Genomic DNA, 13,079 nt, shown 5'->3' on the forward strand with positions numbered 1-13,079 from the left:
TGGAATTCTGGCCAAAATGCAGTTAGAGCTCACCAGGAGTTTGAGAATATTCTCTTTCCCCCTTCTCTGCACTTAAACATTTCAAAAGAAGGTCTGGAGCACCAGGATTTGCAAAGGAAATAGGTTCCACCGGAAGTGTGCTGTTCAGGACCTAAACTAGGTAGCCAGCATCACTCAAGGGGCACCCATCATCATGTCAAAAGCAGACTTTCACCCTGTTTCCAGCATGGCCACCCCCACCCCCCCATGAGCATAGACTGTCATTCCTCCTTCTCCCTCAATTATCTTTGATATTTCAGGGATTTGTAAGGTTCCTAAACAAAGGGGATTTAATCTCACATAAATCTTGAAATGCTCTGAGGCACACAGTAAGACTGCATCTGCTGGCGAGATGGTGCTAGGTATTAGGCTTGAGAGGATGGACGGATGCAGAAAGAATAATGGAAGGGGAGGACCTCAGGTCTGCGGTTCTGTCAGAATCAGCCAGTAAATCTTGAACTAAAAGGATTTAGGTGCTGTTGGCTTTTAATGACGTTCAAAGTCAGAAGGCCTCTAAATCCTGTCCTCTAGTTGCATTTAAGCCCTCTATTGAAATCATAAATTAAGATTGGCTTTGCCACAGGGGAATTCATCAACAGAACTCAGGGAAAGTGGGAAGTTTCCATCACATGCAATATGCAACGTAGATTCCTTCTAATGAGACAACCATAAGAAAGAGAGAAAAAACATTGTCCCCTGCCCCCCCTTAGGATGTTTTGTAGTTATCTGGAAGCTTAAAATCTTCTAAGCTTAAAATCAATGGAAGGACCAGAGGGGTGTCTAGACAATAAACAAAATGTTTGCTACAAGTATTTTCATACTGAGGCCTGAAATGCAGCTCCAGATGATCCAAATCTCCAAATGATGCACTCCTGAAAAGAGGGAGTGCTCAGGGCTGGCCAAGACATTTTGCTGCCTTGGGTAGAATAGCAAATGGCACCCCCGCCCCAATTCAAGATGCATTGTATCCAATGCTGGCCAAGTTATTTTGGTACCTGAGACAGAAAATCCCACAAGCATCTCTCCCTGGCACTAAAAATACAACTATAATACATTTAATACCTAACATTTTGATGCCCTTTCATGACACCCCAAAGCCGCCTCACTCCAAATAATTGCTTTTGGTGGGCTTGCTAACATGTTGTATAATGCTCAAAATAATGTTACATTACCAGACCCCCTGCTTGCTTTGTGGTTTAACTCCAGTTGTCCATGGTTAATTTCACAACACATCGCTCCAGCTTGCCTAGTTTCAGTCAGGCCAAGAAGCTAGTTATCTTTCTAAATGCTGGCTTTGCCATATGAATGGGCTGTGCTTGTTCTTCTGTGTCACTTATGGCTTACAGTGGGAAAGAGTTCTTCAGTGTTTTGAATGTATCATGCCTTGCTTAGATTCTCTGCTCTACTCCTGAACAAATTCCATAGAATAACCGCCTATGCTTTGCACTACACTGCGAGCTTAAATCGTTGCTGACAAGTGCAACATAAGATGGACAGAGATATAGCCACAGTACCAGGGTCAGCTGTATTCTTTTATGCCTAGAATGATCTTGCTACTCCTGCCTCAGAAGCAGTGGAGGCTGGTGGCTCCGATGTCAGTGGGCAGTGAATCTGCTCTAGGTTTCTGACAGAACCATCCAGAACTCTAAAGCAGCTATCCAAGGCACTGAACCTATTTTGGGGCTAGGGTGTAGTACCTTGGATAGCTTCTTTAGAGTTCTGACTGAAACCTGGAGCGGATTCACTGGCCCACTGACATCAGAGCCACCAGCCTCCACTACCCAGAAGTAATTAAAGGCCAATAGTGGCCTTTCAGGAGCCATTTTAGTTAGAGTTAGAAGTGGTTCTTATACATGCACCATTGAACACAATCTGCCATCAATGGTGACTATCCACAGAAAGATGTCTTATACATATTGATCGCGCCAGCAAACATCCCACATTTATACTTGTTGGATGTGGATGTGGGTGTTCGTGTGTATATATGTTGCATTGGCTACAAAATAACTGTATTAAAACAAATAATATTTAAAAATAACTAGAAACCTGCAGCCAAATAATTGTCTCATTAGTCCAAGTCAATCTGTGAAATTGGTTCAGATCACTTTATTCTCTTCCTTTTTCCTCAAGCTTCTTTTCTTGTTACCTCCCCTCCTCTCAGAACCTGTTTCTCATTCTGTTGTTTGTTCCCTTCCTTCAGCTACCTTGCCTCTGGACACCCTGCACCATAGTTTCCCTTCCTTCTGCATCTCCTCAGTCTGGCCTACAAAGCTACTCCTATCCCTGGTGTGTGCGTGAGAGAGAGAGAGAGAGAGAGAGAGAGAGAATGAGGGAGGGAGCTTCCCCTAGAGAAGCTGGACTGCAAATATCTTGACAGCTTTGCTGGAATGTTCATGAATATTCTATGTCATCATACCAGCTCAGCCAATTGGTTGTCAGAAGTGTCTCCCCCACAAGTGCAATACAATATAGTTTGTTAAGGCACCCTGATTTGTTAGAGTTTGACGCTAGATTTAGGCACATCAAATAAACATGAATAAAACCATGTTGGCTACACACACACACCCCAAAAATAAAACACTGCCCTAAAATGAGAACTGGTGCAGGAGAAGACTCTTACGAGTCCCCTGGACTGCAAGGAGGTCAAATCAGTCAATCCTAAAGGAAATCAACCCTGAGCGCTCATTGGAAGGACAGATACTGAAGCTGAAGCTCAAATATTTTGGCCACCTAATGAGAAGAGAAAACTCCCTGGAAAAGACCCTGATGCTGGGAAAGACTGAAGGCAAAAGGAGAAGGGGACGGCAGAGGATGAGATGGGTAGATAGCATCACCGATGCAATGAATATAGACTTGAGCACGCTCCGGGAGAGAGCGCAGGACAGGAAGGCCTGGCGTGCTATGGTCCATGGGGTCACGAAGAGTCGGACACGACTGAACAACAACAAAAATGAGAACTAAAAACATAAAGCTATCATCATGAGTCCTATATGCAGAGTCTGCTGTTAGTCAGTGAACCAGGCAATTGCATTCACTCTTCTAAGTCATGGCATAATGTCTGGCAACATATAAATATTGAAAGGGGTAAGTTTGGATCCCATCTTTATTTCTAGAGCTGGCAGCATCACACCTGTATCTAAATTATGGGTATCTGTAAGGAATTCTTTTGGTTGCACTGATTCAAAGTTCATTGCCATTTGACTTTCCCATTGTGCCCTATTTATATTCCTCTGTCTCCCCATTGTAGCAACTGTAATTTTTTCCATCGCATTGTACACTCATACAGAGAAGCTGGTAGATGGGAATTAACTGCAGGTAGACAAGAATTAACTGTCTCCAGACGTTTGTGGAAGTTAACCTCCATTGCTTTTTATAAATCATTACCACAAACGCTGGAGCCCTCTTGGTGGCTGTGTAACATTCTTCACCTCTCCACTTTAAAGTGCCCCCTCCCCACCTGCTCTTCTATTGCACTGCAGCCTATTTTTATCCTCACAACAGTGAATCCAACTTTACTCTTCCTGATCTTAAGAAACAGCAGTTGAGATCACCATATTCTTCCTTGGTTCTCCAAAATAATTTAAGTAGTCTCTGCACTGTAAACTGCAGAAGTATTTCCCAGTTCACAGTTAAGTGTGCCAGGAGATTCTCTAGACAAACATAACCCCACAGATAAGTTTCAGAGTCACTGAGTGGTAGATTAGCAGGCTCTGCTCCAAAAGATACGTCTGACTTGTCTGCATCATGAAGGGTTATTCATTTTGGTGACCAAACAAAATGGGGAAGTGACTTGCATATATGTCCAGCTGATTTCAGCCATCAGAATATATAAAAATGATGATAATTGTAAACTATCAGCTTTTCTTGCTTTTCTTACTACATGGGGCATCACATATACAGGGGTAAGGCTGTGTAGTAGCAGTAATGGCTTGCCCGGCTCCACAATATAGACTGGTTTAGGGATTTGGTCTTCCCCACCTATTAGCCCTAACTTCAGAAAAAGATACCACCATAGGCAGAAGCATATGGAACACAGGACCAGCTGGTCATTACTATTTGACTTCAAGAATTGATGCCGGAGTTTGCTTTTTTCCTCTTCCCTCCCCATCCCTTTTTCCTTTTGTGTTGTATCCTTTAGATTGAAATCCTGTGGACAGGAACTGTCTTGTTTTATTTTTTTGTATGTAAGCCAGAGTAAAGTGTTTTGAATGCATGAATATGAAAGGATAAGAAATAGGCTTAATATGAAGCTCAGGTATTCTGGGATCTTTCCAGTCCCTGTCTTCCATGTCCTCAGTAAGTTTCTAGCACTGACTGAGGAAAAGGGTGGTGGTGGTGGTGTGTGGAGGTTAGAGAGAACTGAGTGAAAGGTGAAATAAGGAGGAACTACTACTGGGATAGGGTTTTGGTGCAGCAGGAGATTTGCTTGGAGAAAGCGGGCCTCAGTACGAAACAAGGTCAAGGCAAAACATAGAGATAGATGGAGGGAGACAGTTGTGGAAGAGATGAAAGGGGTGGGATAGATACATAGGGATTAAAGTGATGATGTTATTTATTACATTTCTATACCGCCCAATAGCTGAAGCTCTCTTCATGATGGGGAATCATAGGAAGCTGTCCTAAACGGAGTCAGACCATTGGCCCATCTAGCTCCATATTGTCCGGTCTGACAGGCAGTGGATCTCCAGGGTTTCCCAGTCCTATCTGGAAAGGATTTAACCTGAGACCTTCTGCATGCAAAGCATGTGCTCTACCACTGACCGATGGCCTTTCTCACCAAGTCAATGGCATCTCCAGTGGTCTAGAAGTGCAGGAGACATGTCATCATGACAGTTCCCATCGCTGCCAAGACTATATAACAAAAAATGAATATTGCATTTCAGGCCTAGGGGACAGATGGCAGGTAAAGCCATCTATGGAACTGGGGGCTGGACTGGATCTGGCATTTGCCTTTAAGAGAAAGATCTCCCCACCCTAACTCCATCCCATCCCACTCCTGCACCCTGGCAGGAGCATGCTGGGAGTTGTACTCCAACACATCTGGAGGGCACCAAGTTGGTGAAGGCTGGTCCAGAGGGTTTGATCCACACTAAGTAAGTCACACTTAGACCCCACTGAAATCAATGTAAAAACATGACTAAGTCAAGTTCTGTTGATTTTAGTGGGAAGTGCAAATAACATTGTTTGGATCCGACCCAGAGACTGCATTTGCCCAGCACTGCTACAGTGTTGCCCTGGATGGTCCAAAACAGAACTGGTGTTTCTGCTACAGCCCTTGAACATTTTTCAAAATCCTTGCTTTCCACAAAACAGTTTCCTGCTCAGTTGGGGCTTCCTGGGCTGCTTTCCCCCAAAGTAGGTCCTTGGTTTTTTAGACATATGTGACTGGAAAGGCTCCAGAGGACGGAGGAATCTAGATCTCTGTGTGCAAAACTGCTGCCCCACCAATCTGGATGTCACTTTGTCGAAATTTTTCTTTAACATTTACATAAAGCTTAACAATGAAAAGTGAGAACACTGGGTGGGCAGGAGAAATAACAAATCTCTGATGAATACCTGTAGAATTCATATCCTGGTCTCTTCCTATTATGTTCACTTTATCACTAGTTCTCACATTCATTTTTGATGTGTTTAAAATCAATCAACAATCAATCAATCAAAAATCAATCAAAGTGATTCCACTGAAGGAAAGGGACTTTGAATACTGTATATGCATGTGTGAATCATACGCACACCAGAAAATATGGGCATTGATGACTAATACACCAGGGTTATGAACTAATAGACACTGGCAATGTTCTCTCTCTCTCTCTCTCTCTCTCTCACACACACACACACACACACACACACGACTGAAAAACAGTACCAGAAGGAAGTGCCCCACAGGACATGGTAGGAGTGCTGGAGCCAACCAAGAATGGCTATGGGGCAGGGAGTGAAAAGGTGGAACAAACAGAGAGAATTAATAAAGGTCAGGAAAATGGCAGCTGAGCACTAAATTAGAGGAATGAATGAGAGCCAGTTAAGCTGGATAAGTTAGAGTGCTGCCAGCAGAGAGTGAGGGATGTCCTTTCTTTTCAATAGGACCCAAACAATCCTGAATCCCACCTGTCCCCATAGTGAATCCAACCAACCAACCAACTCTGTTATAGGATAAATGTCACTTTTTATCCTCCACGGTTGCTAGAGACCAGCCCCAAGCCCCACAGCAATGGGAAAATTGGATCCAATACTTGGAAACCTCTACCAGCAGTCCATCCTGCCATGGCCTGGGTCAACCTTACCCCGCTTGATGGGTTGGGTGCTGGTGCAGTCTCTGTCTCTGTCTCTGGAGCTGCCTCTGGCTCCTTTTCCTCCCCCTCTTCTGCCTTGGCTTCCACTGTTGTCATTGTGAGACACCCCTTCTGCGCACACTGCTCCAAACAGGTTCCTTCCTTCCCCCAGCAACAAAACTCTATCTCCCTGAGTGGGTTGTACAGGACCTCTCAGCGCTATGCACTTTGCCCGCCCTCTGGTCACTATGACAGCCCTGATACCCTGATGCTGCTCTTAGTGATTTATACAGAACTGCCACACTAAGCCCCCCCGCCCCCTGCCGGGCTCAGCGCCACCCCTCCCCCGCATGGTCTCACTCTCCACACAGGGATCAAAATCCATATTTTAATAAACACAGGCATCCAATCTGCTCTGTCCATCAGGTCCCCGTAATCTGCATAAAGATTATCCTGGATAATTGTATCAGAAGAGCCAACACACACTTCATTAGTGAGCAGCCGTCCTTCCGTTGTGTGGCTGTTTCGAGTTGGCGTCATCTGGGCTGCTAACAGAGCCTAACAGGCCTTGCTTCTCCTGCCCTAACCCAGCAGCATGCAGAATTCTAGTGAGGCCCAAACATTGCCAGGCTGCACTTCTGGTCAGATATGACACCTTTCACATCATACTGCACCATTCAGTCTTGGGCCTGGTTGCTGAGTCTCCTCTGGACACCAGTGCTTGGCCAGTAGCAGTGAATTCTGACTATCAAGCTGACTCACAACCCTTTGGCTTGTTCTGGCACGTGGGATGCTCGTGCTACCTGTACTGTGTGTGAACATAAGATTACCATCTTTCCTAAGGGCGTAAGATGACACTGCTAATTTCCATGCTAATAAATGCTTGGTACAATAACAACAGGGAGAAAGTCATTGAACGGGACTGGAAAGGTGGCGATCAAATGGACTGGTCTAATTTCTGAGTTATCTGAGCATGAGCGGGTCACTTCCTCCTTCCTGGAGTCCCCATCTCTCTTTTATATTTAGCCCCATACCAGAAATAAGGGAATAATCATCATGGCAAACACAACCAATGTTCTCTTAAGTAGCAGGATCTTTTGATCCTGCCCTTCATCTATACTTTCCTTTCATGTGGTGGGATCTGGGGATAAGTGAACCAGGCAGGGGAGGTTTGTGGGCTTACCTGCATGCCGAGGCCACTGGATTTCAGGCCCAAGGGATAAAAGCTGGAAGGTATCAGTGGGGGTCAAGAGTCCTGTGCGCTGGACGCTCACTGTATGAGGCATCTACATTCTAGGTGTTGCTGGGGTTTTAAAAATTCTGGGGAACCATTTCAGTTAAAGTTGGAAGGATGATAGGGGGCAGGGATTGTCAACAACAAACTTCAGTGGCTTCTAAAGTGCTTGTGGGAAAAGATGGCCTTTGGTAGTTAGGGAAGGTCTATGGTGAAAAGGCAAAGGAAGTTATTAGTAGGGAACTATTCACAGATAAGGACTGGGGGAGAGGACAGGCAGGCAGGGCCGAACCACTGAGCATAAGACTTTTGGTGCCATAGTATGAGGAAGTGGGTCAAATGTTGGCCTGGGCCAGCTGGTGCAGTTGGCTGGCTGTGGAAGCCACCAGGTGACAACCAAGTGAAACTTCTGGGGGCACAGGGATGCCAGTGGATTAGTTGTTGTTCAGTCGTTCAGTCGTGTCCGACTCTTCGTGACCCCATGGACCATAGCACGCCAGGCCTTCCTGTCCTGCGCTCTCTCCCGGAGCGTGCTCAAGTTCATATTCATTACATCGGTGATGCTATCTAGCCATCTCATTGCAAGCTCAGCTGTGGCACCAACCCCTGGCCCTAGATTAAGACAGAGACATAATGCTACACCAGGCAATGTGCCCAGCAAACATCAGCAGCAGGGCCCAGTAAGGGGAGGAGAGGAGAAGAATGGCCCCTAATGGCAAATCCCTAATGGAGGGAGAGCAGGGTTAGATTACAATGCAGTCCAACAGGCATGATGGAGGGGCACAGGAGAGCCTTGGGGCGTCATGTCACTCACTCACTGAAAGAGGCATCTTGGTGGTCCTGGTGCTGGTGTAGCGGGTGCTGGTGTCACAGTCACCAAGAAAGACACTGGGCAGGGCCTGGTACTGGCGGCCAGGCATGGACAGGGCCCTGAGTGAGCACAGGAACAACTTCCGTGGACGCTTAGCACTTCCAAGACTCTTCTTCTTCATCACCTAAGAAAATATAAAAGCCAATGGATCATCTGGGGAATAGATGTGGGGGGGAATGGATGTGGGGGGGAACTGATACTCTAGTTTCCTTATCCCACCTCCCCCCCCTCCGCACCCGCACTGTGCCTGCCTGCTCCTTCCCCAGCTGGTGCTCCTCACCCTCTCCATTTTCTCCCTCAACCATCCCAGTGCTCCCATGTAACTCTCCGTGGCTGTCACAGGTGGCCCAGACTGGGCTTCTCAAAGCTCCTGCTTTCTGCTCCCTGACAAGGCACCGAGGCCGGTTGTAAGCATTTCCTCAGAATATATCCCAGGGCCAGTAGCCCTCGGCTAACCTCTTATTCAAAAAGCTACTGTTGCAGAAATCAGAGTCAGAGAGACCACGGAGTGAAGGAAAAAGAGTTTTTCTTTATTTACCGCGCGGGCTTTATGGCCGGAATAACTTCTAAAGTGCCAAAAAGCCTCATGCCTACTTAGTCTGACCCTCTACATTGCTACTATACTACCTACCTGGGCAGACATGTTTCCACTTTGCCAGAGACAATATGGTGTTGCACTGATGGCTCGGGATCAGGTCTGCTGAGAGGCAAACATCAATGCATAGTGTAAGTAGCAGGATGAACCCCCACAAAACCACTGCTTTCATATTAATGTCCCCTGCTTTTCCAGCGCCATCCTCCCATTGCCAGGTTATATCTCAGGGAAAAAAACAGAAGAGCCTGTGTCATACTCTCTGGAAGTAGCCAGATGTATTTTTGTATTTTATTTTTTGAGATGTAAAGAGTTATTCCTGATCGATATAGCCCTATCAATCTTAATTATGTTACATTTCAGAACACCACAGCTGTACAGGTACCACCACTCTAACATCTAATATATTTGAAACACTGAGCTGGCAACCTTAGATCGGTTGTGTTTTTCTTTCTTTGCCTATTTTTTTCCAGGCTCAGCTTATTCTTAGATAATTTCCATATTTTCTATAAATTATTAATACAGGGGTTTGTCTTTATCATCTCTATATCTTTCTTATTGAAGAACCAAAGTGTATTCTTAATACTAGTTGTTAAGTCATATTGTTCTATCCTTGATGCTTGATCTGATATGAACCATGATTTCAACATAGCCAGTATAGCAGCGATATAGTACCATTTAATGCAAGGTAGTGCTAAACTTCTTGAATTTATTGGATGATATAACACTCAAGCATTAACTCTAGCCTTTTCCCCCCTGCCCAAATACAATTTGATACTAATTTTTGCCATTTTATTGAGTAGTCCGAGATCCAGCTAAATCAGTAGGAACCAGGTGAGCATTGAGATGAAGATGGGGATTAATATCTGCATCCACATCAGATGGACACAAAGATTTCCATTGCTGGAGTGGGACAAGGACTTTTTGAACTCCTGTGAATCCATACTTGGTGCAGTGTTGCATTAGCTGGGAAACCCCAAGACATTTTGCTGCAACTTGCCATCCCCAAGTATCCATGGTACAACTGGCCCTGAGCAAGAGCCAGTCAGATAATTTTTCCAGAGTTGATCCTGTGAACAGGGTTCCTAGATCCTGTGAGCAGGATTTCTAGATTCCTGCTCACAAGATACAAGATTTCTGCTCACAAAATAGAGACTGCTGCAAAACAGGAACTAGTGGACTGGATTCTGCCTGTCCCTGACTGGAGTTTTGTACAGAGAAAAAATACATTGTCCCAATATGTTGTATTGAATTAAAGAAAGCAGGTTGGACTGCATGAATTTCAGGCTGCAGCCCTACGATTTTACAGGCCTACATTTTTTGCACACAATTCTGTTAATATCTTCAGTAAGAGAATGATATAAATTACAGCACCATATTGAAAAGCCTAATTGTTTGAGTCTTCCCAAAAGACGTTTTACTAGGCACAGTGTATATCCATCAGCATTCTATCTCCCCTTCTTGTGGCAGTCCCTGTTCTCTGCCTCAGAGAACAGCATGCACACTTCTCACTCTAGTCCAGATGTTCCCTCTACACAACATGAATAAAAGCCAGACACTACATCTTTACACATTATAAAAATGTTCATTCACAAATATGTCAAGAACAAAAAACAAGGGGTAACATCTGATCTTTTTTTTTTTCTTTTTTTTCCAGCTATTGATGTCATATGTTCCAACACACTTTTTCTTATGTATCTATCAGGCAAAAATATAGAACCATAGCCATCAAATTTGGCACAGGGTTTTGAAAAGAGATGTCACTGGGTCCAACACTTCAGGGTGATGGTGATGGGTGTGTGTGTGCATGCATGTGAGAGAGAGACAGAGACAGAGTGCAAGAGAAAACAAGGTAAGGAGACCTCTGTGATGATCTAGAAACTCTAGTGACAGATGTTGAGGTAATAAAGGAATATAACATAACAGCCTTGTCATGAGCAATAAAGATAGACCAATGCTGCAAACCATTAATTTCTTGAAAGGACAGTGCAAACCAAATGCAATATCAGTAACAAGATAAGCAGGCAAAAACAAACAACTTGGACAATAATTAATAAAGAGAATGGCTAATAGAGAACATGAAGAATTATAGCACATGTAATTGGAAATACAAACATAGTTTAAGGCACCTGCCTACCATTTTAGAAATAATATATCTGAACAACTATCAGTGTCGGCTCCAGGTTTTTGAGGGCCTGTGGGCAAGACACCCTCAACGTGCCCCTTCCCTCAGTGAGGCTATGTTCTTACTGCTATTGTCCCCAGCTGTTCTTGCTCCTCCTCCTCTTTCTCATCATTGCTGCCACTTGCTTGCTTACCAGGCAGAGAACCAGGGAGCAAGGAGGCCATGGCATCAGCTGCTCCTCTTTCTCACCAGCATCGTTGTCTGAACCAGAGCTACAGGCAGGTGAACATGAGGATCGCAAAGGTGAGAAGCAACTCCAGGGGGATCTTGACAGTGGGCCCCTGCTGGGCCCTCAACAAGTGCATGACCATGCCTAACCTTGATGCCAGTCCTGACAACAATGCTGAATTCCTGGACTGCCATCAGCCTGGCTTCCAATCTGACTGTGCCAAAGCCGTTGGCCCTGGTGATCCTAGTCAGTGGCTTGCTTCTGGAGAGAAATGGCCTGTTGCTGATCCTTTTAGATCTATTGGTGGCTTTCATGCAGTTTTGGTGATGACTGCAAGACCAAGCTGGTGTTTGTCAGTTGATCCACCAGTTGTGTGACCACCTGGTCCCGAGGGTGATAACCATTCATTGCTCGTTGTCCTGTTGGATCTCTCCTCTGGGATTCCACACCTGATCAAGATGTATATGGGACTGCTGGTGGAGACAGTGTGAATATTTGGTAAGGTGCCACTGTCCTGATGACACTACTTGCAGGTTTTAGCTATAGCTGAAACTTCATAAAGCAGGTTGCTTTAATTGTCTTCTATCAGCAGCATTTTTTTTTAATCCACTTGAATTGAGATTGTGTCTTTGTCAGTTAGGTCAGGTCGAAACAGTGGGACGTTTTGGTGGAATGTAGTTTTTATAATAATATAGTACAGTGTGTTGGCAAAAAACGTGCTGGTTTGCCAATGAATTTTGGCAGCAAATTGCAATGGAGGCTTAAAAGGGGAAAATTTAGCTTGAAAACAAGCTGAACTAACTGGAAAACAGCGCCAATATTTGTGTGTGTGGCTGCAGCAGCAGGAGTGTGGCCCGCAGGGGTGGTCCAGAGGGTGGAAAGTGGCCCCTGGTCCCCCAAAGTTGCCCACCCTTGCTTTATCCCCTCCTTCCACAGTAAGGGGGCAACTGATATCCTATTGATTATGCCCTTGCTGCTTGGAAGCCTCCATCTTTGGAAGCTTCTGAGATCCCTATGCCCTGATGGGGCGGGAGAAGTAGTGGAGGTGATCTTCATCTCCTCGTCCTCCGTGCTTGATTTTTGCTAGATGGGCTTTTCAGCCCCCCCCCCCCGGCTTTCCCCCTCCTCCTCTGAGGTTGCTTTTATGACCTTGGAGAGGCAGCCAGCATGGTTCTTTCCACGTCAGCTGTGAGGGGGAGGGGGTCACATCTCTGACTCCCCCTTCCGAGGCTGGAGCGCTGTCTCCAGCCTCGGGGGGGGGGGGTTCAAGCAATCCTATGGTCCCTGGGGCACTCTCCCAGGGACCATAGGATTGCTTTCTAAAGGTTTAACCCCCTATGACAATCTGCCTGAACAGAACCCAATCAAAGCATATCACACTAAGCAAGATATCTCCCGGAATACAAATTTAGGGTGCTTCCAGATGAGGGCTTTATTGCCCCATCGCTCTGCCTCAATCACAAAATTTTAGGGAGGGTTCAGACATTGTTGTCTTCCACCCATAACCCTCCCATGTTTTTCCACCACTTCCACAGAAAACCCTTTAAAGAAAAAGAGATGGAATTGCTGCACAATGCCTTCTGAATGGTAGCAGTAGGAGCCCTCCATCTGTAAGCCCCATTAACAGCTGTAACATATAAGACCACTTACTACATGTAAATAACATATTTTTGCAGATAATTTCCTACCACCTTATAAGTGAAATAACATTGCTGTG

The 13,079-nt window shown here is 45.2% G+C and overlaps 1 protein-coding gene across 2 annotated transcripts in view; it reads right to left on the reverse strand.

Annotated features, from left to right (window-relative positions):
* The window catches only part of PCP2 (Purkinje cell protein 2), a 30,792-nt gene extending 21,653 nt beyond the window's left edge, over positions 1-9,139 (reverse strand). The window contains exons 1-2 of one of the 2 annotated variants that reach the window (XM_084838442.1): positions 9,048-9,139; positions 8,364-8,540 (exon numbers count right to left, since the gene is read on the reverse strand). In XM_084838442.1, coding sequence (XP_084694568.1) covers positions 8,364-8,540; positions 9,048-9,059 — 189 coding nt within the window. In that variant the 5' untranslated portion in view covers positions 9,060-9,139. Of the gene's footprint in view, positions 1-6,323; positions 6,511-8,363; positions 8,541-9,047 lie in introns of those variants that run through there. The other variant, XM_084838443.1, reaches the window with a different exon arrangement.
* Positions 9,140-13,079: the final 3,940 nt, after the last annotated feature.

Source organism: Heloderma suspectum, chromosome 2 (genome assembly GCF_057233095.1).
Source record: "Heloderma suspectum isolate Gila_16-S chromosome 2, 16-S_ref, whole genome shotgun sequence".
Lineage (NCBI taxonomy): Eukaryota > Metazoa > Chordata > Lepidosauria > Squamata > Helodermatidae > Heloderma > Heloderma suspectum.